The sequence below is a fragment of the Pristiophorus japonicus genome, chromosome 11, assembly GCF_044704955.1.
Source record: "Pristiophorus japonicus isolate sPriJap1 chromosome 11, sPriJap1.hap1, whole genome shotgun sequence".
NCBI classification, from domain to species: Eukaryota; Metazoa; Chordata; class Chondrichthyes; family Pristiophoridae; genus Pristiophorus; species Pristiophorus japonicus.
The window spans coordinates 66,979,686-66,994,626 of NC_091987.1; the positions used below are offsets into that span (position 1 = coordinate 66,979,686).

General features: G+C 40.8%; 1 protein-coding gene across 4 annotated transcripts in view; it reads left to right on the top strand.

Moving 5' to 3' along the window:
* mab21l3 (mab-21-like 3) overlaps positions 1-4,788 on the top strand; it is a 63,791-nt gene extending 59,003 nt beyond the window's left edge. For 3 of the 4 annotated variants that reach the window (XM_070892946.1, XM_070892945.1, XM_070892947.1), the window contains 2 exons: positions 2,177-2,371; positions 4,018-4,788. In XM_070892946.1, the coding sequence (XP_070749047.1) occupies positions 2,177-2,371; positions 4,018-4,251 (429 nt within the window). In that variant the 3' untranslated portion in view covers positions 4,252-4,788. The remainder of the gene's footprint in view (positions 1-2,176; positions 2,372-4,017) is intronic. The other variant, XM_070892948.1, reaches the window with a different exon arrangement.
* Positions 4,789-14,941: the final 10,153 nt, after the last annotated feature.

Below are 14,941 nucleotides of genomic sequence, written 5' to 3' on the forward strand. Positions count from 1 at the left end.
TTCAAGAGGGTGTTAGATATGGCTCTTACAGTTAAGGGGATCAAGGGGTATGAAGAGAAAGCAGGAAAGGGGCACTGAGGAATGATTAGCCATGATCTTATTGAATGGCGGTGCAGGCTCAAAGGGCCGAATGGTCTACTCCTGCACCTATTTTTCTATATTCTATGTTTCTATGACTCCCTGATCAGCAAATAAAACATTCCCCAGCCTAATTTCTACTTCTATTTATAAATGCAACCAATAATTATCACTGCAATCTTCATTCAACTTCCTCTACACACCACAGAGTTCCACCAAATCTTGAACCACGTGCTAGGGAAACATCACATGAGAGACAACAACCCTTTAAGATGGTTGCTACATTGATGTGTACCGTGGTCAGGTGGCACAGGTTCACATCCTCCAGCTGCTCCTGTGCAGACATTTCAGAGTGGTAGTTTTTTCCCAGCTGGGAATATGTTTGCTATTGATTCTGTTACATTGCATTGACCCAAGATTTTGCATTTATGTTGGTCTGTCTTTTGACACTGTCTAGCTATTATGCAACGTAAACATAAGGTTATTAAACATTGGTGTAGGGTGGATGCCTTTTATCGAAGAATGACGAGAATGTTACAGGTGAGGTAATTGTGCTTTTCCTTTTGAATTCCTGACTTTGTTCCACACAGTTTCTACTGCATCAGGAAAGTAATTGAATCATTTATTTCTGTGGGTGCAATAGGGTAAAGTTTCCGCTTGGTTGCGCTGTTTTATTTGGTGCAAGTCACCTGAAATCGGCGTAATCCACGCAAAAAATTGCAAATTTTAAGCGCAAATTATTCTCAGCACCAATCAAGTTTCTGGGATTATTTATGTTAGTTCAACAAACATCGCACTAGAAACCTGCCCCGCCCACAACTGGCCACGCCCTCAGGATGAATTAATCACCATTAGGAGTGTCCACTAATTGCGTTCATTTGCAGGCCTTTGCGCAGGCTCTAAAATTTAGGCTGGATCTTTTGGTCACAAAGACACTAACAGGCACCTTTTAAAAGCTTTGGGATGTACAGGAATTTGTTTTTAATTTACTAAAACTGACTACTGTACCAGAATACAACTAGGAAATGCTTTGCTATATTCTTTTAAAAGTGATTTTCAGTAATTTAAAATCAGGTTACTTATAGGTGGTGGATTGGCACATGATTAAAAATGCTTATTTTTTGTGATTATACCCATTTTCAGCTGTATTAATCGAACTGTACCACATTGCTACTCTTAATCTATCTAGGAATACTTTTCAAAGCAAAATCTTTTTCACAAATATTACATTTTAAAAAGCTGCCTGATTTTGCTGGTTCATGGCAGATTTTGCATTTGGTGATATTCAAATGAGTTTGAGCGGAAACTTGTGGTAGAAAAACACTTTTCAAAATGGGCGCACGTTTCGGCGATTGCACCCAAAGCGGAAACTCTTACCCATATTGCCATTCCTCTATTTCTTTTACAGTAACTCCAACTCTTGTGATTTAATCACGAGACATGCTTTTGAAGTTTTTGTAAGGAGCTGTGACCTGTTAGAGATTAGATAAAGCCACTAATGCGGTTTATAAACCAAAAAAATAGCAACTTATGATTTCTTACCAAATCTCATGATTTTTAAATGTTTCTCTCATGAATTTTGAGGTGGTGGGGTTGGCATTACCAGTTTTGTCTGTGCCCTCTAAGCCCTATTCACTGGAATTTTAATCTCAAGTACTTCTGATGTTCAAGCCATAGTGCAATACTGCAGACAGAAACTGTGGGAGAGCGAGACTATTACTGGACTTTATGGCTGAAATCTGAGCTAGGCTCGATGTTATGGAGGTGGTTTACGAAGAGGGAAGGACCTAATATAGCTATTGGTTTTCCAGCCTATGATCAAGAATATCCGATCCAGTTATTTCCTTCTGCACTTTGAAGTGCTCATGCCCCCTTTCATTAAAAAAAGTCCCCGTAGAGATAATACTTATGTATTCATTCTCATGTTGTACATTTATTCATAAATGGTGCAACACGTTTTTGTTTTTTGAAGTTAATCTGTCGGGACAGGGAAGATAAAACTCTCAATATTGGAGCGTTAAAATCTGCTTGGCAAATATATTTGTGGTTAGTGATTTTTTTTTTTAAACTTAATACCCAGTGCTTTCTATCCTGGCAGTCTTTTGGATTTAATTTATTGGCAAGATCGAATTACCACTGGCAGCTCTCATTCACACGTGCGGAGCAAGTGCTATTAGAGGACATGGACGAAGATGGCGGCTGCCGTCTAAAGTGTTTGCAGGTCATAAATAAGCTGAAAGAAGACTACTGGTGCCCTGGAAATAAACTGGTTATCACATCCTATCACCTACAGGTAGAAATGTTCTTCAGTTTGCAAAGCAGATTCCAGCTGATTTATTATAGTGCCCTCTACTCCACAATCTAAATTTCTCTTTCAAATCTTCAGTAATGACTAATGTCCTAACTCGCACCAAGTCCCGTTCACCCATTACCCCTGTACTCAATGACCTACATTGGCTCTCGGTTAAGCAGCGCATCGATTTCAAAATTCTCATCCTTGTTTACAAATCCCTCAATGGCCTCTCCCCTCCCTATCTCTGTAATCTCTTTCAGCCTCATAATCCCATAAGATGTCTGCGCTCCTCAAATTCTGCCATCTTGAACATCCATGATTATAACTGCTCAATCATTGGTGGCCGTGCCTTCAGCTACTTGGGCCCTAAGCTCTGGAACTTCATCCCTAAACTTCTCCATCTCTCTACCTCTCTTTCCTCCTTTAAGATGCTCCTTAAAACCTACCTCTTTAACCAAGCTTTTGGTCATCTGCCTAAATTTTTCTTTTGTGGCTCGGTGTCAAATTTATCTGTTTTATCTTGTAACACTGCTGTGAAGCGCCTTGGGACGTTTTATTACGTTAAAGGTGCTATATACATAAAAGTTGTTGTTGTAACACCTGTCTGCAGTCTGGATCAGCCACTAAGGATCTCTGGTAGCCTTTGTTTCAGGGTCGATGTCTTTCCTTTTTGCCAACATTCCACTATTGACTCTAATGTTTTTATCCCAATCTTCTTTTTAATCTTTATGCAGTTTCCTTCATCTTAGGGAGAAAGTACTGTAAGGACTTACAGCATGCACACCAAGTCCCGTTCACCCATCACCCCTGTGCTCGCTGACCTACATTGGCTGCCGGTTAAGCAATGCCTTGATTTTGAAATTCTCATCCTTGTTTTCAAAACCCTCCATGGCCTTGCCCTATCTCTAATTTCCTCCAGCCCCATAACCCTCCGGGAAATCTGCAATCATCCAGCCTCTTGAGCATCCCCAATTTTAATCACTCCACCATTGGCGGCGAAGTCCCTCAGCTCTGGAACTCCCTTCCCCCTCTCTACTTCTCTCTACCTACCTCTCTCTTCCTCTCTCTACCTCTCTCTTCTCTCTCCCTGACCCCCTCTGCCTCTTTCTTCCTTCAAGACCCTCTTTAAAATCTACCTCCTTGACCACGTTTCTGCCCTAATATCTCCTTATGTGGCTTGATGTCAAATTTTATTTGATAACACTCCTGTGAAGCGCCTTGGAATGTTTTACTATATTAAAGATGCCATATAAATACAAGTAGTTGTTGTTGGTTGAGATGAAATATGTGCTGAGGTATGTTATAATATGTTTTATTCTGATGTGAGATGGTGTGTTCTCTTTAGCTTCTCCATCATAGTTTTGAAACTAATTTTTGATTAAGTAAATTGATTACAATTGTGGCTGACATAACCAGTCTATTAAACAAGAGAGTCCGCAATGAATACCAAGTTTTTGTAAATAGCTGTGCTCAACCAGGGACATGGGTGAAGGGGAGGGAGAAAGGTTGCAGGTGGCATTTGATCATCAGTAGGTTGAACGCAAAAGCAGGAACCACATTTAAAGTGATGAAATCTTACTCATCAGCCCTAGCCAGCAATATAAATTAATTAATAAAGAAGTAACTGATAACTTTCCTCTTTCCAGACACTGCTGTTTTGGACCTGTGAGAAATATCCACGTTCTAAGGATTGGAAAAATTTCCAGAACTGCTTTCTGCGGTTGGTAAAGAAGCTTCAGAAATGTGTGCTACAGAGATACCTCCGACATTACTTTGTGAAGAGCTATAACCTGCTTAAATATGCTAACCCAAATGAACTGGATATAACATCTCAGAAAATTAACGATTTCTTAATGAACCCTGGTGTGTACTTCCACTAAATTTTAGTGACTTTTTAAATGAACGATAGGTCCCAATGCGCCAAATCCTACTGACTTTTCAAGACTCCCATCTTTTACCTGTGTTAAAATTGAGATGTGAGTTAATATTAATACTAGGAGAAGAACATAAGAATATAAATTACTAATGGCATTATTATCGTATGAATACTTGTGCCAGATTTCTCTGATATTTTGATAGAGGCACTAACCTCCATTCAAATTTGAGAGTGATGAACTTAATAGGATCATGTTATGCATTCATACAGTAACATAGCTGGCAGTATTTCTATCCTATAATGTGCTAAAAGTTTAAACATCTTTACTTAGGATGTTTCTTTGCTGTGGACTTTTATTCCTTGAAGAATAATCAAACTTTTCAAATTAAGTTTTTATTGTCTCCTACCATGTTATCTGTAACCATTGTTTAGTGTTTAATGAATTGTTCTGTTCCAAGGGGCTGCCAAATGTCATTGAGTTAGTGAAATACACATTTATACTTCAGCTAAATCTCACTAAATTAAAGACAGACATTCTGTACCTCTGATTTGATTAACTCACAGTTCATTCTGAATGCTGCTTTTTACCTTCACTAAAACAGTTATTCCTGGTCAAACTTCTTGTTCAGCTTAAGGACCCAGCCTCTTGCTTGATGATTTCTTTTTAGCTACTTACAAGTACAAATGCTAAATAATTCTAATTTAATTTACAGAATCAAAAACATTTCCAACGAATTCCACTTCTGCTTCTAAAATTGTTAAAGGTTAAATATATTCCACTGAAGTGCCCAATAGTTCATAAATATATAAGCTTTGTGGGTACATGCATCACATGGTGTGGTTCCAGGGTTCAACTCCCAGGCTGCACCAAGCGTTTGTTCTGTCACTGTTTTCTGGTTAGAGTCTAACTGTTGGACCCACCCTTGGAACAGGCATGGTGTGTAGAATTCCCCTAGTGGCATATAGTGTAAGCATGAAAGGAATGTGCTCGCTACTATTTCCACTTTTGATGTTATTGGAGTGAACTTGAAATTCTTTGGAACATGATCTCAATCGTATCCTCCCACACTGACCTCACCGGAATTTGCAGCATGAATGAGAAGGTTTTCATGGGGCAGGTGGCATGAGCACTGCTATGGGTGTATGCCTGGAAAAGCTGGTGCCTGCCTGCCAAAGTCTTATAAAGTCCCTTTCAAGTTTGGTAGGATACTCCGAGTATCAGTGAAGACTGTTCTCCTTGAAACACTTTGTTTGCTGTGGTGATGCTGCTCTCACAATGGTGTGAGGGGGAGAATTCCAGAATATCGACCAACAACAATGAAAGAACAACGATATATATCCAAGTCAGGGTGGTGATTGACTGGGTGGGGAATTTGAAGGTGATAGTGTTCCCATGTCATTGCGATCTCTACCACGAAAAAGAGAAACAGATACTATTGAAGAAACCTTGGTGAGTTAGTGCATCCTGTAGCTTGCAGTGTGGTGGTGCTAGATGGGGTAGATATTGAGCCCAGTAGCAGACACACCAATCAAGCAAACTGCACAGTCCTAGATGGTGTCAAGTTTCTTGAGTGTTGTTGCAGCTACCACCATCCAGATAAATGTTTGGATATATCTCTCCATAACATTTATGGATTATGTGGCAATTCAGTACAATATACTTCCTCTTAATGTAAATAGAGATGTCTACCATAATTTATTGATCTACTGATATAATTAAAGAACAACTTCCTCTCTCCACCCTCAACATTAGGGAGAATTTGAAAGAGCTTCTGTCAATTGAACAGAGCTGGTGGTGTCAGAATTCACTAAAGGTTTTGAACATGAAAGTGATGTATTTTTTTTTACTCTGCATCACTTTCTGTGATGGGAGAAAATTCAGTTTCAATCAATTTGTATTTTATTTTCCATCATAGCTTTTATTTATTCGGTTAATCTACGTGAACAGAAAATAATTAAAATTTGTTTGGCTGTTTCTTGGGAACATAGTTAAACAGTCAATCAATATGTCATCCAGTTTAATAAAGATTCATACAGTATGTGATACCAGCAGCTTGTTTGGACTGAAAGGAAAACATATTCTACTAATTGATGCTTCAATTTATTTGGTGATATCCTTTGATCGTAGTGTGCGACACTGCTGAGGTCCTCCTCCATGATAATTGGTGATCTAAATAATTTGTTAAAATGTTCACATCACCATAGTAGGGTGACTTCTTTGTGGTTTATGAGCCACTGCACTGTGTCTTGGACCATATACCACTTTCAAAGCATCATCAGATACCCCAAATCTGCTAACACTTGAATCTCATCTGTCTTGTCTCACCATTCATTCTGCACAAGTTATTTTTATGCCCTGTGACAGTTATGGTAATAAGCTTTCTTATTGATGGAATGCTCATCAACCGACCACCTTAAAACTGGAGCCTTCAGGTAGTAATGAATACTTTCCTGGTCACGCTCATCAAAGCAGTCTTGGTGCCATTAATTGTCAAAATAAATGGCCTTAGATGTAGCAGTGTAAGCAGCATATTTGAAAACAATTCCAATTGAAGTTCATTGTGTTGGGCACTGCAGTCAGATCCTATGTTTTGTCAATATTGTTCCACAGAGTGGCATTGGGAATCTTTCAAATGCATTGGACAGTTTCCAACAGCATAGGATGGTCACCTACATTTGAAAGACTATCACATAGATAATAAATAATAAAGCTTCAGGCCCAGGTATAGTCCCAGGAAAAATCTATAAATGTGGCAGCAGTGTACAAAGCATACAACTTCACCCACTCTTTCAGACCTTCAATTATGTACAGACTGTAAGTCTATTGTGGCACCTAATACAGTTTAGATGCTCAGATGCATACATCAACATCATTCAACAGTTTCACAATAGTGTTCTTGGCAATGTGTGCCTACATACATGGAAACAGACTGCTCTGTGTTGGCATTTGCCATCCGTATGATCAAATAGTCCTAATCACATTTACACAAGTTGTTCCCATATCCCTTCATCCCCTTTTCCTTAATTCACCTAATTCACCTATCCAATCTAATCATGAATAATCATGGAAACCGGGCAAACATGCAGTTAAATGGGCTAGGAGTAGGGTTGCCAACCCTCCCCAGGAGTCTCCCAGAATGGACGATGGATCCCTTGGGTGCTGACGCTGGCGACCTGGGAGAAATGTACTTCCTCATTCAGGTTCACACCTCCAACACACGTTATTTACAAGAATTATTTTTTAATTCTACGATTAGAGAGTTTCAAGTACCCTCTCATGTAAGAGTAAGAAAGCTTTTTATTCCATTAAAGCAACAAACAGGTATGTCCCCACACACATTCTTCTCTGTTACAGCTGCCAAAGAAAATGAGAATTTAGTGCACATTGTAAAAGAAAGTTGGAGAAAATGTGTTAAAACCTAAACCGCTGTTAGTTGTTCTTCTGCTTCCTGTATTATCTAGTGTCTGCACTCCCTAAAGATATGCTCAGCTGCAACAAAAGTAATTCCTGCAAGGATGCGGAGTGCACTTTCATACCTCACTACACTTTCAAATCTAAAGCTGTGACTGAGGTGCTCCAATGAAAATAAGCCATAAGGCTTATAAGCCATAGCCCTCGTCCATAGGGCTCATATGAATTTGTACTAAATTGGTCAGTGTTAATGCCCAATTCAAGTAAGGTTTATCAGAATCATCAAACTTTGTAGCATCGAGACATTTGTTTCTATGTTTTGTAACACTAATAGAAACACCACTCAACCTGTGATGTAGTTTCGAAAAAGTCCGCAGCAGGGTACATTTTAACGGCTTATTTCCTTACTTTCTGTCAGTAGTGGAGACAAGCTATCAGGTTCAATATAAATCAAACGATTATAGCTGGCCATGCATAGTAATTTCCAATACCCTATTACATTATGTCACAGACTTGCTATAGCCTAAAAATGGCACACATCACAAAATAAAGTCTATACAAAGGACGATGAAATAGTAATAAACTGGTAAATTACAACAGCCTTTCACTTGTTTTTTTTGTGAACCTTGTGGAAGGTGGAAGCTGTTAGGGCTAAGGAGGGAAGCACTTTCCATCCAGTGCCAGCACCAATCACTCTCAGGTCGGTTATACCAACTTCTAATGGCTAGTACCCAAATGAGAAAAGTCAATATAATGGGCACTTAAAGGTAGACCATTCATTTCTGCTATACAATCTTAAACACATGAATGTCATGTGATCAAACCTCCAGGAATAAGTCCAACAAGAGTTGGAACCCCTAGCTGGGAGCCTTACCCGTCAATGTCCTTTTTCATTCTGTTCCTGCTGCGGTCTATTTTAACCTGCTCTTCTGAGCAGGCGGTAAGGCACCTGCCTGGAGGTCCTTCTTTAAAAATGCAGATCAGGGGAATGGTGATGCTTTCCTGGCAGGTAAAGATAGCGGTATGAGGATCTGGGGCCAGAAGAGGCCCAAACAAGTAAGATTTTTAAACCTTTTTAAAAATATAAATAAAAGTCTTTTTAACAGTTCTTCCAGTGAATGAAAAGTATTCCCTTCATTTTACTATTTAGCTGAAATGCTAAAATGAATTAGCTCTAGAAACTGCATATCTGGGGAGAGTGCTGAGTCATTTATTTGAAGTTTACAATTTTCCTTCAAAATGTTTAATGTTACATAACATTCTGCTCCATCTTTCCAGTAGATGGCAGCTTGTGCCAGGATAAAGGCATCCATGATCATAGGCTGGACTACGATATATATTACTGGATAACCTTTCAACAACAGATGGTAGTGTAAAGACACTCCCAGAATAGAGCATGTATCATACAATCTCTCTCTCTCGCTCTCTCTCTCTCTCGATATATATATCAATAGTAAAAGAGACAAACAAAAATTTCTGCCAAAACTGTAATCGCCAGTTGTCTTTACTGTGCTGTTGAGGATAAGCATTCCAGGGATAGCAGTGTCTGCCAGGGTAAAGGCTTTTGTAGGCTGGAGAGCATTTTATTTTGGATACAAGCATTCCCACATAGGAATCCCAATCATTTCTTTTGATAACCATCACACACCACAAACTCTACACCTCCTCTTAAATATGGCTGCTTTTAAACACTGACTAAGAAGTACTTATTAACTGGGCGTTTGGAAGAAGGGTTTGAATTATTCCTGGAATACTAATTTGGTTCAATTATACTTCAGCAAAACACAATGGAATACGTTGGAGGTGCTAGACAGTGTAAAGTCCTGTCCCCTCAGTACTGATTCACACGAGGCATGTAGTGAAGTCAAGGTCACTCTGGACCTGCACCTTTTATTTCACAGCTCTGGAATGCTGCACTTGCCTGAGACCTGTGCTTATATACTTGTCTCTTGCAAGTGCACCCCCGGTGGTAAGGTATGCTGGTGGTTACAGGTCATATCTTATTACAGTCATGTATAGCATGTTGGGATACAGTTATATATAATAATGTAAGATACATGACAGACAGGATAAAAGGTCTTAAAACTAATATATTCTCATGTTTGTGGTAATTATCCCAACGTTTACTAAAAGAGATTAGAGGGGCACATTCACTGCACATTGGGCACTGGGGGAGCGGGAAGTGGAGGGGAGGGGGCCATCAGTAGATTGGTAATCGCCTGATATGGTGCCCATTTTCAAACAGGGCTTAAAATAGACACAGGCAACAACAAATCTAATAGTCATGTAAAATAATAGAATTGATTAGCAGGAGTAAACTTGAGGATTGTCTGTAAAATAATAACCTAATAAACAGCAGTTAATGTGGATTCAGAAAGGGAAGACCCTGCCTGATCTGCCTCCTTGACTTCTTTGAGAAAGTGATAACTTAATTGGACTGTGGAAAGCCCTATCACAGTGTATACCTCAGCTTCCAAAAGGCTTTTGATAAATATCCACACGAAAGGCGAATGGATAAGATATTGCCTGAGTTAACAAACAACGCGTACTTGTTAGAGGATTTATGACAAAGTGTATGTGTGTGGGGTGTGGGGTGGGGGATGTACCACGTGTGGTGGCTAGAGTTCAGTATTTGAACCACAACTGTTTCTAATTTACATCAATGACTTGGATTCATAAACTTCAATACAAATGAATCATATTTGCATATGATACCAAACTTAGAGGGGCATTGGTTCTGGAGGAAACAACTCAAATTACAAAATGAATTAGACAAAATGTGTGCGTGGGCAGATCAATGTGGAGAGCTGTAAAGTACTGCAACTAGGAAGGAAATATCAGCAACAGTCAATGGTCCTGAATATATGGTCGGAGGTGCAACAGATGAATACGCTTCCGAACCAAAACAAAATCCTGGTGTATCCGGAGCTGCAGAATCTTCGGGTCCTGGGCTTGCAGGTGTGCGCCTGCGAATAGTCCCACGGATCCCAGGAGCGCAGGTGGTTCACAAGTGTCCCTGGAATCAGATGAGCCCGGTCAACCAATCAAAAATGGGATTCCTATGATGCTTAGGGGGATTCCATTTATGCACAGAATCCCCATAAACATCATAGAAATCGCCAAATAAATAAGATTCACACTAACATAGAAACATAGAAATTAGGTGCAGGAGCAGGCCATTCAGCCCTTCGAGCCTGATAAGATCATGGCTGATCATTCACCTCAGTACCCCTTTTCTGCTTTCTCTCCATACCCCTTGATCCCTTTAGCCGTAAGGGCCATATCTAACTCCCTTTTGAATACATCTAACGAACTGGCCTCAACAGTTTCTGCGGTAGAGAATTCCAAGGTTAACCACTCTCTGAGTGAAGAAGTTTCTCCTCATCTCAGTCCTAAATGGCTTACCTCTTATTCTTAGACGGTGACCCCCTAGCAACTCCCCAGCAACAGTAACATTCTTCCTGCCTCTAACCTGTCCAATCCCATCAGAATTTTATATGTTTCTATGAGATCCCCTCTCATTCTTCTAAACTCCAGTGGATACAAGCCCAGTTGATCCTGTCTCTTCTCATATGTCAGTCCTGCCATCCCGGGAATCAATCTGGTGAACCTTCGCTGTACTCCCTCAATAGCAAGAACGTCCTTCCTCAGATTAGGAGACCAAAACTAAACACAATATTCCAGGTGAGGCCTCACCAAGGCCCTGTACAACTGCAGTAAAACCTCCCTGCTCCTATACTCAAATCCCCTAGCTATGAAGGCCAACATGCCATTTGCCTTCTTCACCGCCTGCTGTACCTGCAAGCCAAACTTCAATGACTGATGCACCATGACATTCAGGTCTCATTGTACCTCCCCTTTTCCTAATCTGTCACCATTCAGATAATATTCTGTCTTCCTGTTTTTGCCACCAAAGTGGATAACCTCACATTTATCCACATTATACTGCATCTGCCATGCATTTGCCCACTCACCTGACCTGTCTAAGTCACCCTGCAGCCTCTTAGCATCCTCCTCACAGCTCACACCGCCATCCAGCTTAGTGTCATCTGCAAACTTGGAGATATTACATTCAATTCCTTCATCTAAATCATTGATGTATATTGTAAATACCTGGGGTCCCAGCACTGAACCCTGCGGCACCCCACTGGTCACTGTCTGCCATTCTGAAAAGGACCTGTTTATTACGACTCTCTGCTTCCTGTCTGCCAACCAGTTCTCTATCCACGTCAATACATTACCCCAATACCATGTGCTTTAATTTTGCACACCAATTTCTCGTGTGGGACCTTGTCAAAAGCCTTTTGAAAGTCCAGATACACCACATCCACTGGTTCTCCCTTGTCCACTCTACTAGTTACATCCTCAAATAATTCGAGAAGATTTGTCAAGCATGATTTCCCTTTCATAAATTCATGCTGACTAGGACCGATCCTGTCACTGCTTTCCAAATGCGCTGCTATTTCATCTTTAATAATTGATTCCAACATTTTCCCCACCATCGATGTCAGGCTAACCGGTCTATAATTCCCTGTTTTCTCTCTCCCTCCTTTTTAAAAAAGTGTTGTTACATTAGCTACCCTCCAGAGTATTGATCCAGAGTCAATAGAATGTTGGAAAATGATTACCAATGCATCCACTATTTCTAGGGCCACTTCCTTAAGTACTCTGGGATGCAGCCTATCAGGCCCTGGAGATTTATCGGGCTTCAATCCCATCAATTTCCCTAACACAATTTCCTGACTAATAAGGATTTCCTTATGTTCCTCCTTTTCGCTAGACCCTCGAACCCCTAGTATTTCCGGAAGGTTATTTATGTCTTCCTTAGTGAAGACAGATCCAAAGTATTTGTTCAATTGGTCTGCCATTTCTTTGTTCCCCATTATAAATTTACCTAATTCTGACTGCAAAGGACCTACGTTAGTCTTTACTAAACTTTTTCTCTTCACATATCTATAGAAGCTTTTGCAGCCAGTTTTTATGTTCCCTGCAAGCTTCCTCTCATACTCTATTTTCCCCCTCCTAATTAAACGCTTTGTCCTCCTATGCTGAATTCTAAATTTCTCCCAGTTCTCAGGTTTGCTGCTTTTTCTGGCCAATTTATATGCCTCTTCCTTGGATTTAACACTATCCCTAATTTCCCTTGTTAGCCTACTTAAATAAAAATAAATGTTCCCATGTTCAAAATTAAGCATTTCATTAAGCATTTAAAATAAAAATGTAATTTTTTGAAAAATAAGTTTAAACATTTTAAAACGGGCCAAAATTTATCTAAACTAATTTTAAATGTATGTGTATGCTTAAATCATTTAAAAATAATTATTTTAACATTTATTTTACCCCTTGCGCTGGTAAAATAAGACTTTAGGCCTGCCTTTACCAGCCGTAAGGTTTTTGTGGGCATTCACTGGGCGGTAGTTGGGCAAATAGCCCAACTCTGCGCCAGCGAAAGTGATTTTGTAGCAGATGCAAAGGACCTGTCCAAGCGAAACGACATATCGCAAGTTCCGTGTTTTCGTGCATGCACAGCGCATGTGGAAACCTGGAGTTTGCAGGGCTATTCTGAAGGCTTCTGTCAGTGTATATTGTGTGTACACTGTCGGAAGCAGCATCATTGCAGTCCCATACTCACTGAATGGTGTTGAAATAGTTAAGGATGAAGATAAAAGATACCTAGGAGTCTCAGTAGGCTCAACACTCAACATGTCCAATCAATCCAGGGCAGCAATCAACAAAGCCAATCAATATAGCCAATAATGGAACTTTTATTTCCATTAATTTTGTTTCCAGAACTGAACTGAGGCTGAAAACCTATAGTTACATCAACAGTGCACTTTCAAATCATGCAGCAATAGACAGCATGACAGCACAATAAGCTTTGCCACGGGATAGTAGGATGAGGATTCTCTGTGCAGTCACTCTGCGATGGATGGAAGAGCTACCATTGTGAAGAGGGGAGGTGAAGGAGAGCACATCCTGCAAGAGCCCATGACCAGCCAGGCCACTTTTAAAATACTCCCAATGGGCCTGTCCAGAAGGCTGGTGCTTTTCAGAGAAGTTAACTGTGAATAATAATTAGCTATAAAACATGCATGATTTATTCTTAGCAGAGTAGAACCACAATTGCAATGTTGTCATAACCATTGAAAGGAACACATGACTCTATTTTTAATAATACAGAAAAAGTACACAAGCAGCTTTTTAAAGCTACATGGGAGCGGAGAAAATTGATGCGAGCAAAAAACTGCTCGGGGCAGACAGTCATATTCTGATGAAAGACTGAGCGAGAACCGGAAGCCCTGCACTCAGCCCATTACTGAATCTTCCTATCATAGGCACTTCCTGATCCAGGGCTGCAAAATATATTGATCTTCTGGATTTCCAGTCGATTTGTTTGCTGGCATTTCCATCAGGAGAGAGGAGGCTTGCAAGGAAAGTTGTAAAGAATATCTCTTAACACTAGATAAAAATCTACCATGGTTTCACATTACCTGCATGAAGTATTTTATATTTAAAATACTGTTTCACATGCCAACCACTTTCCTTCTCTAATTGGAAATCATTTACACTGAGTTTACAGAAGTAAATACTGTGGGTGTGGGCAAAATTGCTCCTTTTATAGCCCCTTTAGCATCTCCGGGGGAGTAATGGCATTTTCACCCAGGGGGAGGGCTACTGCCTCCTGGGAAATCGCCCCGTGGATTTGGGAGGTGCTGTCCTGGCAGCGCCACACCCCATGATTAGCGCTGCGGGCTGGCGCGCAACCGGCAGTGATGTCATCGGCGTGCACACCGACCTATCACCGCCCCACGCCGACCCATTAATGCCCCGCGATGAAATTGCCCCGCAGGCCACGAGGCTCGCACGGGCGAATGTCAACGCCGCCATCTTTATTTATCGGCCGACTCTTGAAAATATATTACCGTTCCTTCATCGTCGGCCTCCGTTTTGGGTGCCGGGTTGCTGGCTCGGTCGATTGCATCCCTGATAGCCCAGTGGTGGCCACCAAAGGGCCTGCAAAGGGCCCTATAATGGGCTGCGCTGCCGACCCGGGAGCGCCCCTCAAAGTAAGCGGAGCACTGGAGACAGCGCTCCGCTTCCTTTGAGGGGCGCACGGCACAATTCCGCATCAGGGGTGGGATTTCCGGGCTGGGCGCAGGATGTCCCGGCCCCAGAAGTTTACCGCCCACAATCGGGGCGAAGGGCAATTTCTAGACTGAAAGGTTTTTTTGTATAATATTTAATGAGAAAAAATACTGTTTTTCATCTGAAGGATGAAAAA